This window comes from Pollachius pollachius (assembly GCF_949987615.1).
Source record: "Pollachius pollachius genome assembly, chromosome: 10".
In the NCBI taxonomy this organism is placed as follows: Eukaryota; Metazoa; Chordata; class Actinopteri; order Gadiformes; family Gadidae; genus Pollachius; species Pollachius pollachius.
This window is the reverse complement of record NC_136943.1, coordinates 13,741,388-13,763,166: the sequence shown is the minus strand read 5'-3', so window position 1 is coordinate 13,763,166 and position 21,779 is coordinate 13,741,388. Positions and strand designations below refer to the sequence as shown.

General features: G+C 44.3%; 1 protein-coding gene across 2 annotated transcripts in view; it reads right to left on the bottom strand.

Moving 5' to 3' along the window:
- The window catches only part of htr4 (5-hydroxytryptamine receptor 4), a gene marked incomplete at its 3' end in the record, with an annotated part of 79,852 nt that overhangs the window by 2,547 nt on the left and 55,526 nt on the right, over positions 1 to 21,779 (bottom strand). Inside the window, exons 5-7 of one of the 2 annotated variants that reach the window (XM_079744558.1) lie at positions 18,677 to 18,830; positions 14,014 to 14,570; positions 6,327 to 6,390 (exon numbers count right to left, since the gene is read on the bottom strand). In XM_079744558.1, coding sequence (XP_079600684.1) covers positions 6,327 to 6,390; positions 14,014 to 14,570; positions 18,677 to 18,830 — 775 coding nt within the window. Of the gene's footprint in view, positions 1 to 6,326; positions 6,391 to 14,013; positions 14,571 to 18,676; positions 18,831 to 21,779 lie in introns of those variants that run through there. The other variant, XM_079744557.1, reaches the window with a different exon arrangement.

The window sequence follows — 21,779 nt, the reverse complement described above, 5'->3', positions numbered from 1 at the left end:
GTTGATCCTCGGCAGCAACTTCATAGGCCACATATGTGTGTGAATGTGTGTGTGGGTGCAGGTGATTGCCTGTGTATATGTAATTGGCGACGTGTGTCTGTGTGTGTGTGTGTGTGTGCGCGTGTGTGTGTGTGTTTGTGTGTATTTGTGTGTGTGTGTCTGTTTGTGGTAATGTGAGTGCTCACCCAGACATATAAGCATACACCACATGCCACCAAAGCAGATTTTATAACCATTATAAGCTGTTTACACAGAACGCACGAACTGGGGACATTTCCTTCTGCCAAACTGCCTGTGAAATTGACCTGGGCCAGCCGGCTAATTTTGTCCGCTGCCCGAATTAAGCGCTACTCCTCTCCAGGAGACAAGCTAGCAAGTCCTACCCAGGCGGAAAGACTAAATGACTGCGGCATGGCCACGTATAAACATCTCACCCTTTTGATCTCCTCTGCTGTGACTGCTGAGGGATATCTCGGTGGTGGTTTCTGTTGAAGGCGACCGTTTGTTTACCCCTGTCGTCACGGCGTACTTGAGAGGTACGAATTCAGGAACACAGTGTTTTTTTCACGCACCCCACCGTATGTGTGCGGTGATTTGTCACAGAGACGAATGAGGGATTATGCACGCATTCACTTAGTGCAGGTCTGATGGTGCATTCTTTCGATTGAACACATCCATGTATTCATGTGCACTGGCTCCCCCAGTGTTTGCAGAAAATTCAGTACGCTTCTCAGATGCCCCATTAGTTTTAGTCTGAGGCGTTTTTGGAGGTTGAAAAAAAAGAGATGACCCTATTTGGCTATTCACTGCCAACTTGCAGAAAGCCTGCTCATTCAATCAGAATGCATTATGGGTAGCAGTGGGATTTTACCAGCCTTGGTAGACCAATTTGCTCCTCCCAGGCAGACAAGGATGGAGGAGAGAGAGTGGGGGTAGAAAAAGAAATAAGAGAGAGAGAGAGAGAGAGAGAGAGAGAGAGAGAGGAAATAGGAACAGGATTTGGGGGAAGATAGATGGCGATAAGATGTGACAGGGAAGTAAGAGAGAGGGGAGTAGGAGATAGTGGAGATGGGAGCAGTATTGCAATTGTTTCAGAGTGTTAGTTATTTACACCAGTGGCCTTGGCCATGTTATAGATTTTGGGTGATATAATACACATCTCTTTAGACTGCGACTGTTTTACCCGAACTCTGAGCTATGAGGTTTGAAACCCTCTGTGAAGTTTTATAACACTGTTGGGAAACTGCCGTAATCCAACCCAAAACAAATTTCGAAAAGAAATGTAGAACAGAATATTTATTTCCTTCCTGATATCAAATAGAGAGTAGTAGTTAAGTAACTTCATAAAGGAAACTTCATATGGCACATGATTATACTGATCAGTTTCAATAATCATTAAATGATCAGTCTTACTGAACAGATCCATTGATGACCTGCAGTAGACTCCACGCTGCTATTGTGTATAAAATTATCCCTTTCTACTGCATGGTACTTAAACTATCACTTATACTGCACTTACCAATATGTAAATGAATATAATACATATTTAAGGTGCAATTGAAACTTTTGAAGTATAAAAAGTGGTGATTAAACGTGAGGTTGTACATAGTGAATGAAAGAGATGGAAAGCTCAATTGGATCACACTCGCTGTGTCCGGTCTATAAATGATTCAGGAAGTGATGACTCTGTGACAGGAAGCTGTCCGGGAGAATTATGGCCCATCATCATCAACATCTAAGTCCCAGAAGTTCTAATCTCCAACTCTCAACTGTTTTAACAACAACGGTCACGCACATACATGAACGGTCACACACATACATGAACAGACACACACAATCACACACGGGCAGGCACAGGCACACACACGCACTCACACGCAGACACACTCTAACACTGAACTTTGAAGAGGGAAAATATGGGGCTGTGGACGGTGTTTCTCTCTCCTTCATAACATCTGCAACATGCAAGAGAGGAATAAGGAGAGAGAGAGAGAGAGAGAGAGAGAGAGAGAGAGAGAGAGAGAGAAAGGGATAGACGGTATGTCCTAAACCTGCAGGACTTCACGGTAAGGAGCTCTCAGCATGTTAAGTACTTCCTCTACAATGACTTTATTAAATTTCTTAATTCTTTCTGCTCTTTTTTTATTCTTGTATTTGAATCTGGTTTAGTAGTCAGTTAAGGAGGTCTTCTTGCCTATGTCCAGAGTACTTGTTTTGCTTATTTTGTGAACATTTTGCAACATCTGCTTCTCTCCTCTTCTGTTCTTTTAATTTAAACAATTCTGTTATCTCCGTTGCGATACCAAGGGCAGTCTGGGCTGAGGAGAACATGTAGAAGTCACACAGTTAAACCTCCGGTTATTTTGTCACAGTCAGTTAGGTAGGATGCTGAGAGTATTTGGTTTTAGCTTTTCAAAAGAGCACAAAATGTATAGTTATTCATTGTGTTCACCCTCTACCTCTCTCTCTTTTTTATTAAACCTTTATTTTCCCATTGAGTCCCATTGAGATGACAAGATCGCTTTTCGAGGGAGCCCTGAACAAGAGAGAAGCAATGCAGTTTTCAAACAACTTACAACAAACATTAAATGTACATAAAACAGAACATATAGTAGTATGTCACAGAATCATATGACCAACAGACAGCTGGGGACAGGTCCAGCTAGTGAAGCATCACAAATTCCAACTGAATTTGCCACAAAACCCTTTACAACTTCTTTCAAATACACACACTGGGGATTTTTTTGGGGATATACACAACTCACGTGCACACTCCAATATCTACATCTCCGAAGAGTCATTTGATCAAAGGAGAGCAGTACCATGTGCACTGCAGTGGATAGGGGTACATTAGTGTTGTGTTGTGTAGAAAAGGGGTGAGCAGGATGTGTAGATGTTTGTGTGAAACTGAGACTGTGCTCTGTAAACAATAAACCCACAAACAAACTAACACATCTTCAGACCAGCATGCCGGAAACCTGAGAGGGAGTACAATTTATTTGTCCTAATCCTTGCATATGTGTGTGTGCGTGTGTGTGTTTCAGTGTGGGTTTTTCTGTTTATCACTCTTTCATCTCAACAGGTGGTGAACTACGTGTCGTCGGGGTGTTTGTATGTTTGTCCGGGTGGATGACAGTCTGTGCGTAGTTCTATTTGTGTGTGTACACATGATCAAAAGCAATAGTGTCTGTGTGTGCGTGTATATGTGTCTATGTTTAATTGTGCTTGGTGTGTTTCACCTTGGTCAAAGATGTGTGTGTGTGTGTGTGTGTGTGTGTGTGTGTGTGTGTGTGTGTGTGTGTATGTGTGTGTGCCTGCATGTCGTTGCATGTGTGCCTCTGTGCGGGTCCCTGTACGTTTGTGTTCGTGCATGTGGGTGTGCGTGTGCATGTGTGTGTGTGTGTGTGTCTCCATGTGTGCATGCGCTGTACTTGTTTCTGTGTGTATGCCTGCATGTGGGCAAGTGTGTGTGTGTGCGTGCGTGCGTGCGTGCATGCGTGCATGTGTGTGTGCGGGCGTGCGTGCGTGCGTGTGTGTGTGCAGGTAGATCCCACACCTCACAGCAGCGAACAGAGAAGAAAGCCGGAACTATAAGTGGATCAGCAAAGGAAGTGGGAGTTCTATCTGAGCTCTGTAATGAAGTAATGAAGTAACTAAACAAGTGAACAACTCCATATACATTCTGATCGACCAGGTCCATCATAGGGACATTTAACCTTGACAAACCCTGTCGTATGACATGACATTACCTCATGACAGCACCTCATGAAATCACATCATAAAATCCCATCCCTGTGGCAGTAAAACAGCAATATATTCTGTAAGTACTTTGGGGATGTTTTAGAATATGGTTGAATAATTTGGAGCAATCCTTCCAGCTGATTTGCATTCTGTAGAATACACTCTAAATAAGTTCTGCAGGGTTTGCATTCCTGTTTAATTTTAAAGTGCTGTGTGATTGTTTTCAGAATCGCTATATTAAAGTTAATGTGATCCTTTAAATGAAGGAATATATAAATAAGGGGATGCACAGAAACTATTAGCAGCACAATACCTCCATACTTATGAATGCCATTTTATAGAGCTAGCATCCCTGACCTGTAAACTAATCATTGGGATTCTCTAGGTCACAATCTAATAAACTCAAAACGGTGCTGGAGACAAACACGTCTGTGTGTTTAGGAGGACCTCTAGAAGTAAAGCAGCATACGCACACACACAAAAAGACCCAGGCACACAGGTATGAACACACAGACGACCACATGACCACACACACAAAGACACACACACACACACACACACACACACACACACACACACACACACAGAAACAAACACCCCCAGCACACACACACAAACACACACACACACACACACACGCACACACACACACACACACACACACAGAAACAAACACCCCCAGCACACACGCACAAAAACACACACACACTCACACACACACACACACACACACACACACACACACACACACACACACACACACACACACACACACACTCACACACACACACACATCTGTATGGGAAAACTAACGAATAGGTAGATTGAGTAATGGAAACACTAACAATAACAAATGAGAAGAGTGAGTTACGTAGTTTGCACTGTGGACAGCAAACTACTGTTGTCTTCATAACAGGATCAATAACCATCAAGGCAACGGAATATATTGATGATTACATCAGATACTGGTTATTGGTTCTCCCTTGACCTCTACTTCCCTGCAGTCAACCCAGTCAATGAGTACTCTCAAACACACACATAATTACACACACACAAACACACACACACACACACGCGCACACACACACACACACACTCACACACACACACACACACACACACACACACACACACACACACACACACACACACACACACACACACACACACACACACACACACAGACACACACACACACACGCTCTCTCTCTCTCTCTCTCACACACACGATAACTCTCACTCTCACACACACACACATACACAAACTCTCTCACACACACACACACACACACACACACACACACAAACACACACTCGTAAATGTTGGTTTCGTCGTAGGACGTGTTGTTTGTACAGTGCAGCGTGTGGCTGTGTGATGGAGTGTCTGATCTTTTAAAGGAACTCTAACCCATTCATCAGTCTGTCTCTGCATGGGTCTCTCTCCACATACCCTGGACCAGACTGTGGACTCAGCACGGGGGTGGTTAGACGCTCCATCAATCCAAACAGATCGGTAAAGCTAGAGAACATTTATATATAATATAGGAGGTGGAGAAGGTTCTGGGTTAGATTCCCAAAGTCTACCATGAGGAATCCTTAGTGTCTACCTGCTCCTTATTGACTTGTGGATCACTGTCACTTTGGATATAAGAGTTAATAATGACTAAATGACTAAATGCTACATAGTAGGACCTGGGGATATATGGTTTCTCACACATATCATCTAAGATCTAAGCTGGTAGATAGAGTGTGGTCCCTCTAAAGCTGGTAGGTTGAGTGTGGTCCCTCTAAAGCTGGTAGGTTGAGTGTTGTCCCTCTAAAGCTGGTAGGTTGAGTGTGGTCCCTCTAAAGCTGGTAGGTTGAGTGTGGTCCCTCGAAAGCTGGTAGGTTGAGTGTGGTCCCTCTAAAGCTGGTAGGTTGAGTGTGTTCCCTCTATAGCTGGTAGGTTGAGTGTGTTCCCTCCAAAGCTGGTAGGTTGAGTGTGGTCCCTCTAAAGCTGGTAGGTTGAGTGTGTTCCCTCTAAAGCTGTTAGGTTGAGGGTGGTCCCTGTAAAGCTGGTAGGTTGAGTGTGGTCCCTCTAAAGCTGGTAGGTTGAGTGTGGTCCCTCTAAAGCTGGTAGGTTGAGTGTGGTCCCTCTAAAGCTGGAAGGGTGAGTGTGTTCCCTCCAAAGCTGGTAGGTTGAGTGTGGTCCCTCTAAAGCTGGTAGGGTGAGTGTGTTCCCTCCAAAGCTGGTCGTTGAATGCCTATGGCAGTACCATTTAAAGAGCTATGAAATCATCATTCACTGATAACTCTGGAAATGGCGCTACCATGGGGAGCAGAGTGGCTCAGGGCCATGATGATAGGTGCAGGAGATCGGAGAAGGAGGGCCATGGAGCAGCTGGCTTGGTTGTGTGACACTTGACGGATACGGGTAGCACTCAAACACACAGGTGTACAACACACACACTAGGCTGCACGCCCAGCCTCAGCCTCTCATTTCACAATAACTTCTGTACCATACACCACCGTGTGTGTGTGTGTGTGTGTGTGTGTGTGTGTGTGTGTGTGTGTGTGTGTGTGTGTGTGTGTGTGTGTGTGTACCTCTAGACAGGCACAGGCCTGGTGTTGCAGAACCACAGGAGCAGCTTGGAAGCAGAGGAGCAGCCACTGGGAGGAATATGGGAGGAGGAGAAGAAGGAGGAGGAGGAGAAGAAGAAGGAGGAGGAGGAGGAGAAGAAGGAGGAGAAGGAGGAGGAGGAGGAGGTGTGAATGGTGGGTGGACAACAAAGAGAAGTGAGAGGAATAACCAAGGAGGGAGTGGATGCAGTGGAGGAGAATGACAAAATGGGAGAAGGACAGAGGGAGAGAGGAAATTAAGAAAAGAGTTTAAGGGGAAAATTAAGAATAAGAAAGGAAGACAATTATATAAGGTAGTATGTAGATAAGATAAAGAGAGAGAGAGAATAGGGGTGAGAGGGGGAGGAGGGAGGGGAGGGGGGACAACAAGGTTAGTTCATATCCAGGAGAATCTGAGAACAAGACAGGGAAGGTGTGTTTGTGTTTGTGTGTGTGTGTGTGTGTGTGTGTGTGTGTGTGTGTGTGTGTATGTGTGAGTGTGTGTGTGTGTGTGTGCATGCTTGTGTGTCTGCGTTTGTGTGTGCTTGCATAGGTGCGTGTGTGTGTGTGTGTGTATCCGAAACACACTAGCCAGGCAATGTAGCTTAAAATGTTTTGTTGCAGCCGGCAAATGCCTTGCTGAAGGTCGGGCCAGCAGTGGAAGGGGGTAAGGGATTAAGGGTTTGATCTGGGTCTCCTAGAGGGACGGCCCTAACACAGACGGCGCCCCCACCCAGAGGAGCTGTCTGCGCTGTCTGTGCTTCAGTGTTTCAGAATCAGCGTTAGCCTGCCCCGACCAACAAACCAATCCTACCCTTGGGCCCGATGAGCAGTCTGGATGAACAGAAGGAAAACACACAGGCAAGGACAGAAACATCATGCTCTCTCACACACACACACACACACACACATCTGAATGTGTGTGTATGTGTGTGTGTGTGTGTGTGTGTGTGTGTGTGTGTGTGTGTGTGTGTGTGTGTGTTTGTGTGTGTGTGTGTGTGTGTGTGTGTGTGTGTGTGAGTGTGTGTGTGTGTGTGTGTGTGTGTGTGTGTGTGTGTGTGTGTGTGTGTGTGTGTGTGTGTGTGTGTGTGTGTGTGTTTGCTGTGTGTGTGTTGGGTTTGTGTTTGTCTGTGTGTAAGGAAGAAAGACAGCCATCCAGATGGCATTGAGCCTGTGTTAGAGCCAGAGATGTTTGCGACAGGAAACAAACCAGACACTGAGAACAGTTTTTTTTTACCCAGAATGCCATGGAGCAGAGCTTCCTGTTTTGACCTGTGTTTATTTTTGCAAAACAAAATCCAGACAAAATGAAGGAAACACAATGCAAGTGTTCAGATAGACCACTGCACACACAGGCACACACATAATCAGACACACACATAATCACATACATACCCAATCAATCACAAATATGTCATCAGAGGAATAAATGTTACACAGACTTAAGTACAAACAAACAAACAAACAAATAAGCACACACACACACACACACACACACACACACACACACACACACACACACACACACACACACACACAACTGGGCACAAACACAGACAGACTCTGTCATACTGCTTCCGAGGAATTCTGTTACTACAAAACAAATGATCAGTCTTGCAGAACACGCCTGCAGGACACACACACCAACACACATCAGGAAACACAGTGAGAGGAGAACGAGAGACATAGGGAGAGAGGGAGAGAGAGAGAGACAGGATAGGGAGAGAGGGAAGGAGAGAGAGACAGTGAATGGGAGAGAGGGAGAGAGACAGAGAAAGAGGGAGAGAGGGAAAGAGAAAGACAGCGATAGGGAGAGAGGGAAGGAGATAGAGACAGCGATAGGGAGAGAGGGGAGAGATAGAGACAGTGAAAAGGAGAGAGGGAGAGAGACAGGGAAAGAGGGAGAGAGACAGAGACTGAGGGAGAGAGACAGAGACTGAGGGAGAGAGCAAGAGCGAGTGACAGAGCGACAAATAGACAAAGAGAGCAAGAGAGGGCAGGACAGAGAGAGAGAAGTGTGCCACTGCCTCCTCTCTACTTTACGTTTTGATAATTGTAACATTTGCTCAGGTTAAAATTGAACAAACACTGCGTTAATTAGAACAGTAACAGCAACCTCTGAAAACAGGCCATGCTTCCATATCCCATTCATTACATCATTACAGCCTCACAACAACATCAACAGGGTAAGTGAACCACATTGGCTCATACCTTACAAATCCCCACAGAGGCTTCCAGGGGTGGTCAGGAGAGTTACGCATTGTGTCGCTAGTTTCCCCCTGTGCTTTGATTTTAGAGGGGACTTTGCTATGCATAGTGTAGCATCAAGTTAGCGGTGGGGTACAGCCAAAGTTCTGTTTCAATGGTTCTCAGCGCAGTCCTATATGAGCTCTGCTTTGACAGGATGGGATGGATGGGATTTCACTGCTTCGAGTTTCATGGGAGACATTTTAAAAGATTTGGTTTCTTTGCTTCACGGCATCTTTGCAGCAGGAACTTTATTAATTTGGATTTATAAAGCTTTGACATTAAATGCATGGGTATAACTAGATGTGCTAATTTGAAACAGACAATTAATGTTGAGCTATTTAAATGATGTGATGTAAATGTTAAATGAATCACGACAAAGAAGTCAGCCTGTAAAATTTCAGTTTTTCATACCGGGAAAAAATAATAAGAAACTAATTAGCTTTATTCATTATGTGTGTGTCATTACAAAAAATTCACGTGTGTGTGTGTGTGTGTGTGTGTGTGTCATTGCATCAATTATTGTACCCATTTTATTCTTCATATAGTTCCCAACTGTGAAAGATTGAACCAACACCTGATTGGTTGAAAGTAGCAGTGAGGATATTTGATTGGTTGACGGTTGTCAGGGGATGTTGGAACAAGCCTATTAGTTAAAAGGATTCAGGCACCCAACCATTCCTCATTTTGGGGAGAGGGTTTTATAGAATAGACTGTGGAATAGATGTCTAACCAACGCAAACAGCAGTTGGAGACAAGGTCAGCCATTATGTTCAAAGCCTGATCTCCATCCAGCTGACTCCTCCAGTCTCGAAACTTCAGGTTCGTAACAAGAATCAATTGTGTTTTTCAGTCTGTCCTCTTTCAATTCCTTTCCACCTTTTTTCTCTCCTCTCCTCTTCTATTTTCCCCTCTTTTCTTAACCCTTCCCTTTGCCCCCTTCTGCTCCCCTCTCCACCTCTCCCATGCCCCCCTCTCCTTTTCTTTTACTCCTCGTCCATTCCTCTGTATTCTTCTTCTCCTTTCCTCCCTCCTCCACTCTCATTGTTATCCTCACCTTCCATCTACTCCTCTCCCTTCTTGTCCTCTCCTTCCTGTTAAACCTCATCTCCTTCTTCCTCTCCTCAAACTATTCTCTTATCTCCTCTCCTCTCCTCTACTCCATCATGTCTCCTGCCCCCTCGCTCACCTCTCCTCCCCCCTCTCTCTCCTCTCTTCTCCCTCACCTCTCCTCTACCCTCCTCCTCCTTCTCTTCCCTACCTTCCACCTTTGAATCTCCTGTCCTCCTCTCCTTCTGTTCCTCTTGTCTAATAGTAAGAGGTGTGTGTGTGTATGCGTGTATGTGTGTGTGTGTGTGTGTGTGTGTGTGTGTGTGTGTGTGTGTGTGTGTTCGTGTGCGTGTGTGCGTGTGTATGTGTGTGAGATGTGTGTGTGTGTGTGTGTGTATGTGAGTGTGTGCATGAGAGGTGTGTGTGTGTGTGTGTGTGTGTGTGTGTGTGTGGGTGTAGATGTGGGTGCAGGCATGCCTGCCTGCATGCAGCATTACTATGCACAGTTCACATGTACACGTAGCTGGCATGTTGAAATATAGACATTGGAATAGGATAACAAATGTAATGTGTTTCTAAGGCTTAGAGCTTAGAAATTAAGGGTGTAAAATAAAGTCAGTGATGTTAGAAGAAGTATATTGACTCATGTTAAAAGTGTTCAATGAAGGTAAAATGATTTAGGGCAGTAAAGTTAAGAGGAGCAAATCAAGGATTCAACACTTGCTGTATTGTTAATGAATTAATCCAGGTTGTGATACTCATTATCAATCATCATTAAAAGGTATATTTCAGAGTTCACGTGTCCTTTTCTTTGAACTATTGAACCCTAAATATAATGAATATAGACTTGCATTCGAATGGTCCAAAGACGGCCAACGACTCTAAACTCAGAGCCAACTCCGGAGAGAGAGTGAGAATGACAGAGTGGACGGGAAAGAGAGAGAGAAAGTGAGGGAGAGAGAGAAAGAAAGAGAGAGCTGAACCATAAGCCAGTGATAAGCCAGTAAATATTGGGAAATATGCTGAATAAGCCTGACGTGAAGCAGAACAGACCCGAAGTGAGAGGAGTATGAGATTAGGGGGATTATTGATCCGTCTTGGATCTAAAGGAAAGCCCCGTTAGAGACGCAGACTTCTGCCCCACAGGATCTCATTTTATAGCTTGTTCATTTTGCGATAATATCAATTTATATCTACTTTACTTTTGGTTTGTGATTGAATATCGAACCCATGACGACCAGTGACGACCAAGACAAACTCCCCACTGCCCTATTCCCACTGCAGTTGCCAATAATAAGAGTGTGTCCATACGATAATAACAGAACATTCCTTTTGTATTAGACGTTATATATCGCGTGGTGCAAGTTATTATATCAATGCTTGCATGTGTGAGGGGGCTTGTGGTGTTTTGAAGGGGCAGCAAAATAGTAGAACTTCAGTTAACTTTATGCAAATAAATGCGTAGTGCTGTGCGAGTTTGTCCATGTGATTGGACAATCGACCTTCTGTGAGTACTGTCAACCGTGAGGACGATGATGTAAAATCCCACAAGCAGCAACTAGAGAGGTAGTGGGGGCGATGCGACCTGATGATTAGGTGACATCGTGTCTGTTCTGTCCAGGACATTACTATCAGGTATTAAAAGGTACCCTTGTGTCAGTACGGTATGCTTACCTCAGTGGAAATTAATGGTTCTACTACACTCCTTAATTGAGCGCCTGTATTATGAAATTGATTGTTTTCCATTTCATTGTTTCCCATTTCACTCAACAGACTTATGTTAAACCAAGCAAAAACAAAACTTCATGATTAAAAGCACACGTAGCGCTGTGGCTTGGATAAAACGCAATAGGAAGAAAACAAAATAACATCCCCAACACAGCAGAAGGCATGTGACACACACGTACACACCTCTTCCTTGAATGTTTTCAGAAGATTCATCAAGCTTGAAACCAACTAAATATCACATAATTATGATTCATGGAGGCCCTTCAGGGCTGAGTCAATGCGTCAGAAAACACTTTCAGAGGTTCTGCAAGATTATATTGGACAGAATGCATTTCTCTCCATTGCTAGAGATTGGATGTAGTTGGAGTAATTGCGAAGACGGTTCCAGATTTCTCACACCACACACTGCTTTTTAGTCTTCCATCTATTCAATAAAATAAAATTGTCTTGCCACATAGCAGACATGATGAATAAAGTGAATGTTTGTGAGGATAAGGAGATGTTTGGCGCGGTACTAGCTGAAACTCATGTGATTTATTTTATAGCTTTGCTTTGGAGTTTAGAGAACAGCACTGAAAAAGGCTGGGTAGCTTCAATACAGCATAGAGCTTGGAATCTCACAATACTGTATGAATCTGTTAAAGGTAGCTACAGACATTAGGTAAAGCGTTTCTGAAGAAGATCTGAGTAAAGGCTGAGATATAGTCCTTGAGGGGACCACCACAACTTATTCATAACACAATCTTCATTTTTTGATATATAACGCTTTTTCTAATCCAAAGAGAGATTTATTTCTGTCTGGCAGTAGAAACTGATATCGCTACTGCATACTTCAGCAGATTGGATAGGAAATGCCCTTTAAAAAATGCCCAAGATAATACTGCTGAAATACTTCTAAAGGCAAACTCTCCTTTTCCATGTCTGAAAACACGATATTTGAACACAACCAAGACACATAAAGTACCGTGAGGAGGCAGATTGTAACCCTCAAAATATCATCATCACCATCATTGCCGTCATTACGGCATTACGGTTTACATTTTGAGGAAATTAAAATGCTCCATCTAAATAAAGTCAATAGCTACATTTAGTTAGTATTTATAAATACTAGAAGATAAACAGATCACAAAAAGCTAAATAGCTTCAATACTTGGTGAGAAGCCACACAAAACACCTCCAAATACATACCTGTCTTGTATGAAAGTGCATTTGTTGTCTTCGATGTATACTTGGATGTGAAATGGTCTGCTGGTTTGCAAGTTCATTTGCTCAGTTTAGTATGTAATTATGTGCAGGTTAACACTAAATGTAGGTGTAGTGTTTAGTATCTTGAACAGTGTTTGAATCAATGATCCATGTCAATTTGTATTCTAAAGTCAATGTGGCATGAGCAGGTTTGCACAGTAACATTTATGTTACCAAGGTTGCACACAGGTAGACCACTGCCGGCTTCATTCTCTCTGTCCAGAAGCGAGACGAAAACGCTAGCACACATAGTGAATGTGAATGTGAATGTGTTTAATATGAATAGTCTGACCTCCATTCAGATGTCCATGGGCCAGCAGGAAATCAGCCGGAGAGGTGACAGGATTGATTGTGTGAATCTTAATCAGAGTGTTTTGTGTGCTCCAAACTCTGCTCTTTCAAACCAGGATTAGAATATCCTTTAATTTCATCATCTTTAATGCCCATCCATTCAGACACGACCATTCCACCAACTGTGCCGACCCAGTAGCCTTTAAAGGAGGAGTGGGGGTTGGCGTTTTATCATGAGAATGCACCCAGTCCATTATACCCCGGACTTCGAAATCAGGCTCAGACATTAGGATATTAATACAAAGGGCTGGCTTTTCCTAATCCGTCCATGCTATCAGGAGACAAAAACAGGAAAATAAAAAACAGAAGTTGGGCTGGAAAACGTGAGCCTGTAAAATGAAGGAGGACCATCCTGAAGTCTCTCACTTAATCATAGGCTGGTCAGGATGTTACTTTACCAGATGTTTTTCCATTACATCCCAACCAATATATATATATATACAGGGTGCGATTTGTGAAAAAACCAGAGGGGGGGATAATTTTGAGAAACATTTTAAAATGTTTCAAAATGAAGACGGACCCTGTGTATTTTGGTTGTTAATTATTACGATGTAATGGTGAAAATACTTTGGGTGGGGGGGATAATTTTTATCCCCACCGAGGATAAAAATAATTCAGCAGAGGGTAGGACATGTAAACCAGAGGGGGGGATAATCCCCACCATCCCCACCGGCAAATCGCACCCTGTATATATATATATATATATATATATATATATATATATATATATATACAATACATATACTCTAACAATAGACCTACTCTGACGCTAGATCTATCAAAGAATAGATCTACTTTATCAGTATAGACAGAAGTAGACAGCCGTACAAATTCTGAAGGAAGAAAACACACCCAACCAAACCGTTTAAATGTGAGTAGCTTGAAAGGTTAATGTTAAATGCTGATCCACAGAGTCATCACGACCACGCCATCCTCACAACGATCACGGCATCAACATGACAATACCCATCCCCCCCCCCCCCACACCCGCCCCGACAAACTACACCCCTGGCCGGCGTCTCCATGACGCAAATACAGCGATTTGCGACTTACTTCAGCATGTGCGTGGAGCCGTTGACCTGCGTGGCTGTGCAGGGCCCCCGGGGGCCCAGGAGAGAGGGGCGGCGATACCGCTTCCTCCCGCAGCACAGGATGATGAGGAAGGCCCGTCGGAAGGACTTGTTGAGGAAGGCGTAGAGGATGGGGTTCAGCATGGAGTTGATGTAGCCCAGCCACAGGCACGCCACCCACAGCTGGGCCGGCACAGTGTAGTCGATGAACGGGTCGACCACGTTGGTGATGAAAAAGGGCGCCCAGCACAGGCAGAAGCAGCCCATGATGATGCAAAGCGTCTTGGCCGCCTTGGTGTCCATGCGCATGCGGTGGTTGCGCTGGTTGGCGGCCGAGTCGCCGGCGTCGCCCGCCCGCTGCAACATGCTGATCTGCCGCGCGTGGGCGCGGGCCGTCACGTAGATGCGCTGGTATGCCAGCACCATGAGGACCAGCGGGATGTAGAAGGCCACCACCGAGCAGGTGAGCGCGTACGGCTTGTTGACCATGAAGACACACGAGGTGGAGTTGCTGCCCTCGCTGTAGCGTCGCTCCTCGACCTAGAGGGAGCCCGGCGGGGTAAAGGGGACATGGTTAGAGAACACATGGAGCACATACGCTCTTCAACGCCTTCGTGTGCTGCTACAGAAATTCCGAAAACTAAAAAATGAAACCCATTTGGGCTAAATGCAATGACGTAATTAGTCGTGGCAACACGAGTTAACATCGAAACCTTTAATTAAATGGCAAAGCTATTATTTGTCTGGCATTTAGGCTTTGATTTGGCTGGATGTTTTGTTTCTAAATGCTTTCCCTTAGACCGTAGAGGTGCTAACTAGCTGCTGTGCTGACGACTTTAGTTTTCTGTGGTACTGCATTCAGCTTCTTCGATCGTAGTTCCATCGGAAGAGGAGCCTATTAACAGTTCTCAATAAAAGTAAAAAATAAACCTTTTGATCAGACGTTCATGACCCAATAGCTCGTCCATGACCCTGTGTTTTAAATAATCACACAAAGCAGCTACAATGGATATCTAAATTCAAGGCCTGGAAGTCGGTGATCTTTGAAACATAATTTAGCAAAGTCCTTAGCAAAATGAAGGAAAACACAGTCAATACTGCACAATATACCGGCAAATTGATATTCTGCAAATGTTTTGCAAACCCAGCTGGATATTCTCAGAGACGCGCGAACACACACACACACACCCACACCCACACCCACACCCACACACACACACACACACACACACACACACAGAGACACACACACACACCGTTAAAGGAGGGGCGTTCTCCAAAGACCTTCAGTAAAACCTTTATTCCCCACTGTGCTGATCGAGAGCCCATAGAGCTAGAGAAGAGTCAGAGCAAACAGGAGGTCATTAATCACACAGACCTCTGGTCCTTCCGCTGAGCAACACCAGTATGATCAATTCCCACACTTCATTTCATGAATGGACCACTAGGGATTGTATCTCAAAGTGTTGCACGTGCAGTGTGCGCTCCATGGGGCATGCAAACAGTGACAGTTTTTTTCTGCTATACTACGTATTAAGTATTCATCCGTTCAGACGTCTGGTGTGTACTATGCAGTAGGAGATATTAAGTCTAATGGCTGGTTCAGTCTAAACGATTCTCAGATATTCCTCCACGATTTAACATTTCACACTATTAGATCACAGAATCATGAAATCGGGGTTTGTCTCGTCGGAAGACTGGCCACACTACAAACTTTGTATCAAAGATTCGAGTGCGATTTTCTAGAATCTTGACTTTGTATCGTTCACCTCACACGCAACTCGGCACTGTTCCTCAGCGTAGTGCGGTGAGGTCTAGTTAGTAAACACTGCCTGTGAGTTCCAGCTGTTCGCTGGATTCCCTCACGCAACTGGTGGCGGGGTTCCGCCACCATTCATTTCCACTCTGGCATGCCAAACTTTTCGTTGTGGGGTTTTCGAACGTCGCAGACAAAACAATCTCTGATCGCAAACATTTCACATTGCAAGACCTCGTTTCGTCGCCGACTTTTCAAAATTGTGTAGGATCCTGCAAATCAGGCCTAAATCGTGTAGTCTGAACCAGCCATAAGCAGGATCTTTAATCTAATGTATGTATATATCAAGATATACACAGTCAGATGTGGACATGTGTTTATAATTTAGTCCCTGTTCTGTCTCCAGGTATGGGGTGTTGATGTGCTGCCTGTGAGATAGAGATAGGAGAGGCGAGACAGATGAGTAGGGCGCTGTAGAGTAAATGCAGCTAGTTTTAAATGCAGCGGAAAAAGGAACCTCAGCAGCGGAATACGACGAAGCGGAACCAAGGCGACAAACATCACTTTTGAGTTGTCCCTTAAACGTTAACATTATTTCTGTTTAGAAACTGTTCCTCTTGGAGTTGTCAAATACAAACCTGTATCAGTCACGTCTCTACAGACTCCCTTCAGATAGTTGCTTCCATATCCACACTGATTCGGGTTTCCCTGACTGTGTGAGGACACAGGGTTATTTTTAAATAACGAGCCTGGTATAAAATGGCATGCAATGTGATGCCTGTATGGGGTCGGAAGCATTTCATGGCACTCCCTACCAAGGCTATTATTTACCTGCTACTATGGTAGAAAATTACTGAGGTTTAAAAGGAGCATAAGTAATATCTTGCCTACATACTAAACCAGTGTGGATGTTAACGTTAACTAGTTAATACTACAGTTAGAGTCAAACACTGCCTGCTTTATGAATGTATTCTACAATCACATACAGTGGTTATCAATTGTTTGAATGCATGCTTATTCTCTAAGTAGATTGTCATTGTGTTTACGTATGTCCTATCTTTATGTTAATCCCATGTGGCATAGGGATTTGTTTAAACATGGCTCATCTCATAAGCAAATGTGATTTATTATGTCTGTTTTAAATCAGTGTAATTAATAAGGTGACGAGTAGATTTCAATCACAGGTTTTTACTGCCCTACACATGATATTACTGTAATGTTTAGGATGTAAGTTCTTTACACTGTAATTTTCAAAATGCTAAATCTTTTCACTGTAATAGGCTAAGGACTCAGGGAAGGAGGATGAATGCATGTTTAGTTAATGGGTAGGGGGAAGACACACTGATAAGAATATAACCTGAGGCCTAATGCCAGATCAAGAGTTCTTTGCAAACCAACTCAGGTTTTTCTGTGCAAGTGACCCCAAAGTCTTAATCTTTCAAACCTTGTCCTTCTTGACCTGTCTTATTTTGTTAAACTGTTAAAGTGTGGGATTTTATCCACAACTGCACCTATTGATTGATTCATACTATCTTGTTATTTAGCAGACACTTTTATCTAGGGAGAAATACAGTGAATTCAGATGGAGGTCATTAAGGAGGACGTAGGTGTTAGGGCATCTTACACAATGACGCCTACTTGTTAGATTGCTATCCCAGTACCATTTGCCTGGGAGTCCAAGTATTATATCCTGGCCCGAAGACAAATTAAAAGGAGTACGAGTCATTGGTATTGTATCTGCATTCAGAGTCCTTGTTGGTGTTTGGCCCATGGTTCCGGCGGTGTTCCAGGGATCTGTGGTGGGGACAGGGCCAGGCTTGGAGGCGAGGTGTTGGGACAACATTCAGCGTTTAATGAGACCCTCAGAGAATGGCAAGTCACTTCATATGCTGGCCCTGATGACCCCACAATGTGGTTAAACGTGATTGTGTTTGAATTCATCGTGCATGCCTTTTTTCATTCAAGCGTTGCAAAGAATGAATGTAAGTCGGGATCTGTGTGCATTGCCGTCTGTGTGTTTGTTTGTGTGTCTGTACATGCAAGCACAACAAACACATAGACGCACAAACAAACACGCACCACACCAGTGGTGACGTAATGATGAAAACCTCTTAGTGCAGAGCGAGCGTGTCTGTGACAAAAGACAGGAAGTCAGGCAGGCGGACATAGAGACAGACAGGAAGGCAGACATGAATGTATAATTCAGCTCTGCGTTCCCTTGGTCAGATGAGTACTTTGTGTCCCCTCTCCTCTCTCAGCTCTCTTTTTGTCTCCCCCTGCCCCTCCTCCTTCCTTTTCTCTTCCCCTCTCCCCTCCCATTGTCACTTAACTTTACCATTCGTTCCCTCCTCTCCTCTCCTCCTTTTGTTTCTCCTCTACTGTTCCCTCCCCTACTCACCTATCTGCTCCTCCTCTTCCCTTCTCCCTCCTCACCCATCTTCTACTCCTCTCCTCGCTCCCTCTCCCTCTTCCTACCCTCCCCTCCTTCTCCCCTCTCACCTATCGGGCAGAGATAATGGTGGAACGAGCTCCCTGCCGATGTAGGCACCGCAGAGGTGCTCACCAGCTTCCGAAAAAGACTCAAGACTCCCCTGTTCAGAGTTCACCTAGGCTCTGCATAGCTACCCCGTCTACCCCTCCTACTTACTGTGTGTTGTACGTCCTGGCACTTAATGTACACACTGACTGTATGTCATATTTAATTATAGTACTTAGTTATGTAGCTCCTTATCCTAGCTATCTTTGTTGTATTTTTTTTCACTTTCTTATGAAAAATGTACTTATTGTAAGTCGCTTTTGATAAAAGCGTCTGCTAAATGTCCTTGATGTAATGAATGAAATTAAGGACATCGTTACAAGGACCATTCCAACGTGCTCAGACAACACTTACCACATGGTAGATGCCGATGCTGTTCCAGCCTTGCATTATGGGTAGGAAGGAGATGAAGGTGGGGATGACCCAGCAGCCCCCGATCATCAGTGTCACCCGCAGAGGTGTCATCTTGTTGTGATAGACCAGCGGCTTGCAGCAGATCGCATAGTACCTGCCCCCCCCCCCCACACACACACCCACACACACACACACACACAAACATAGTTGAGTTGTACATGATGCAACTTATGTCAATATTGCAATATAACAAACACGTATGTATCTGCGTGTGCTTGTGTGTGTGTGTGTGTGTGTGTGTGTGTGTGTGTGTGTGTGTGTGGGTGTGTGTGTGTGTGTGTGTGTGTGTGTGTGTTTATCCGGCTCCTCGCCAGTGTAACCCTTGGTCCAGACCCGACAAAGTTCAAGCCATCTTAACAAAACAGAACAAGATAAAACAACCCCATCCGCCATGCAGAATACAAGAGCAACACATTGCATGACTAGTCATATTGGACATGTTTGCCTGTGTGGAAGTCTGTGTACGCCCTTGGATATGAATGTGTGTGTGTGTGTGTGTGTGTGTGTGTGTGTGTGTGTGTGTGTGTGTGTGTGTATGTGTGTGTGTATGTGTGTGTGTGTGTGTGTGTGTGTGTGTGTGTGTGTTTGTATATGTGTGTGTGTGCTTGTGAGCGAACTCCTTTGCTGAGCGAGATGTTTCCTTAAAGAGATTAAAGGACAGCCAGATGCTTCAGCTTCAATTAAATCAACCACCCCCCTCTGACCACCGCCCATCTTCAACACAGACACATGTATTCATTCATGATTCAAAGGGAAGGTGGATGGACTGATGGTCTGCCAGGGTCACTCTACCAAACTCCATGATACCCCAGGACCGTGCCCAGTAGAGTCTTCAACGGCTGGAAACTGGGAGCGACCAAGTACAGCCACGGTCTTCTCGTGGTGGACACACCGGGAGCTGCCTTATACAACCACAGTATTCTACTGGTGGACATTATTCACTGCAAATGCTTTCTTGAGAAATTCTAGACAACATTTTATTGATCTCTTACTTCCCTGGTGTCTCAAACTGAAGGCTTGTGTAGATGTCAGGCTGGTTCTCATCTCCTGGAGGATGAACGCTTTCATTGAATGATCGTGTGATCAAGAAGTGATTGTTTCCCCTTCCTCCATGAATCCTTGGATCACCTTGTCTAATTTATAATGGAGTGTAAGAGGAGGGGCTTAAAATCCAGAAGTGCATCATCAACCTGCCTCTGATGGCTTAGTTAGTGATGACTCATGCTTCAGACCTGCCACTGTGTGCTTTGGTAACTCCATAGAAAACTTGAAAGGTAGCAATTTAAAAACGAATAAACATGCATAAATCTGTATTAAAATATCACATCCCGTCCCTATTGTGTCCGTGATGGTATTAAGAATGTACGTATGTTTTGACATTAAGAGATTCATTTGGGTGTCTAATGTGTCGGTATAATCCTGTGTCAGCCTACTCCCAGTGAGAGCTGTTCCACAGTAATCATTGACTCCGGAGAGAGAGGGAACTTAGTGTCTGGCTTGAAAGGCACTCTTGAATTAGAAAAAGGTCAAGAGCCTCTACTTCCACACGTCCTGCTGCAGTTCTGCTGAATGGCTGCAGACACACACACACATACAACCACACACACAAACACAACACACACACATATACACATAAACGGAAGACCCATCCGCACAGAGTGGGCGTCACACACACATACAAAAACTTAAGCAGACGCACAAACACACACACACAAACATACACACACACACATACACACGCACACACAATCACACACACACACACACACACACACACACAAACACACACACACACACACACACACATACACACACACACACAAACACACACACAAACCTAAGCACATGCACACACGTCCACACAGACCTTGCAGTGGATTAGCATAAGGCTAAGGACAGCTCCACTCGCCATGGTCAATGTTTAGCTTTTCTGCAGATCTGCTTGACATTGGATCAGGTATTAGATGAGGCTCACTGCCAACGCTGGCTACCGCGTTACGCACAGTCCATGGCGAATAGCGGCTGACATGCTACGTGCGACAAAACCTTTTGACCACAAACATATATATTTTCACTTATTTCCGTGCCTCTGCAATTTCAATGTGTCACTTGCCAATAAAGGTGGTTGAATGTTATACCATTTTTTCTAAACTCCCCCCTGCCGCCATAACTTCATCATCATCATCACTGTGTAATTAATCTTGGGATTGTGAGTCATATAATTAGTACTGTTTACTATGAGGCGACCAAGTGAAACATGTCATTAAAGAGCAGCTAAGGCACGATGATTAAGATGTAGATAGTAAACAAGGTGACGATGAGGGCAATTTAAAAGCTGTATGATCAGGCTCGGTTTCATCTCAGTTTATTCAGGCTAATCATTTCCTCCTCTGCTTTTCCTTACACTGCATCCGGTCAGCAGGTCTATTTTCTCTCTATCTATCACTCACTCTCTCTTTCCCTTTCTCTCTCTGCTATTAACTCCCCCCCCTCTCTCTCTCTCTCTCTCTCTCTCTTCCTTGGGCATCACTCTCTCCCTTTTTCTTTTTCTTTCTTGTCCTATTTTTTCTTGTTCTTATCCTTTCTTATGATTTATATCACTGTCACAGTCGGGCTCTCTCTCTCCATCTCGCTTTTTGCTGTCTCCCTCTCCTTCTATCTGCAAGTATCCCCATGTCTGTCCCTCTCTCTTATAGCCTGTCCACGCAGTACCCTTTCTATATCTTTTCCTCTGTCAGTCCTGGTCTGTCATTATCTCCCTCATGGCTCTGTAAACCCCGCCCCCAATGTCTCACATGATTGCACGACTGTGGAAATCGAGTGCGCTCTCTTGTGCATCTCTGTCCCTTCCTCACTCTCTCTCTCTCTCTCTCTCCCTCTCTGTCAATCATTCTGAGTGCTGTGTGCTCATTTCTCTCCCTTTTCAGAGCACTTTTTTCCATCAGTATTTTCTCTCTACTTTCATCCCTCTATCCTCCTTTCAAACCATTCTAGCAAACCCTTTTTTTTCTCTCTCTGGGTTGTTTTGGTGTATTTCATTCGT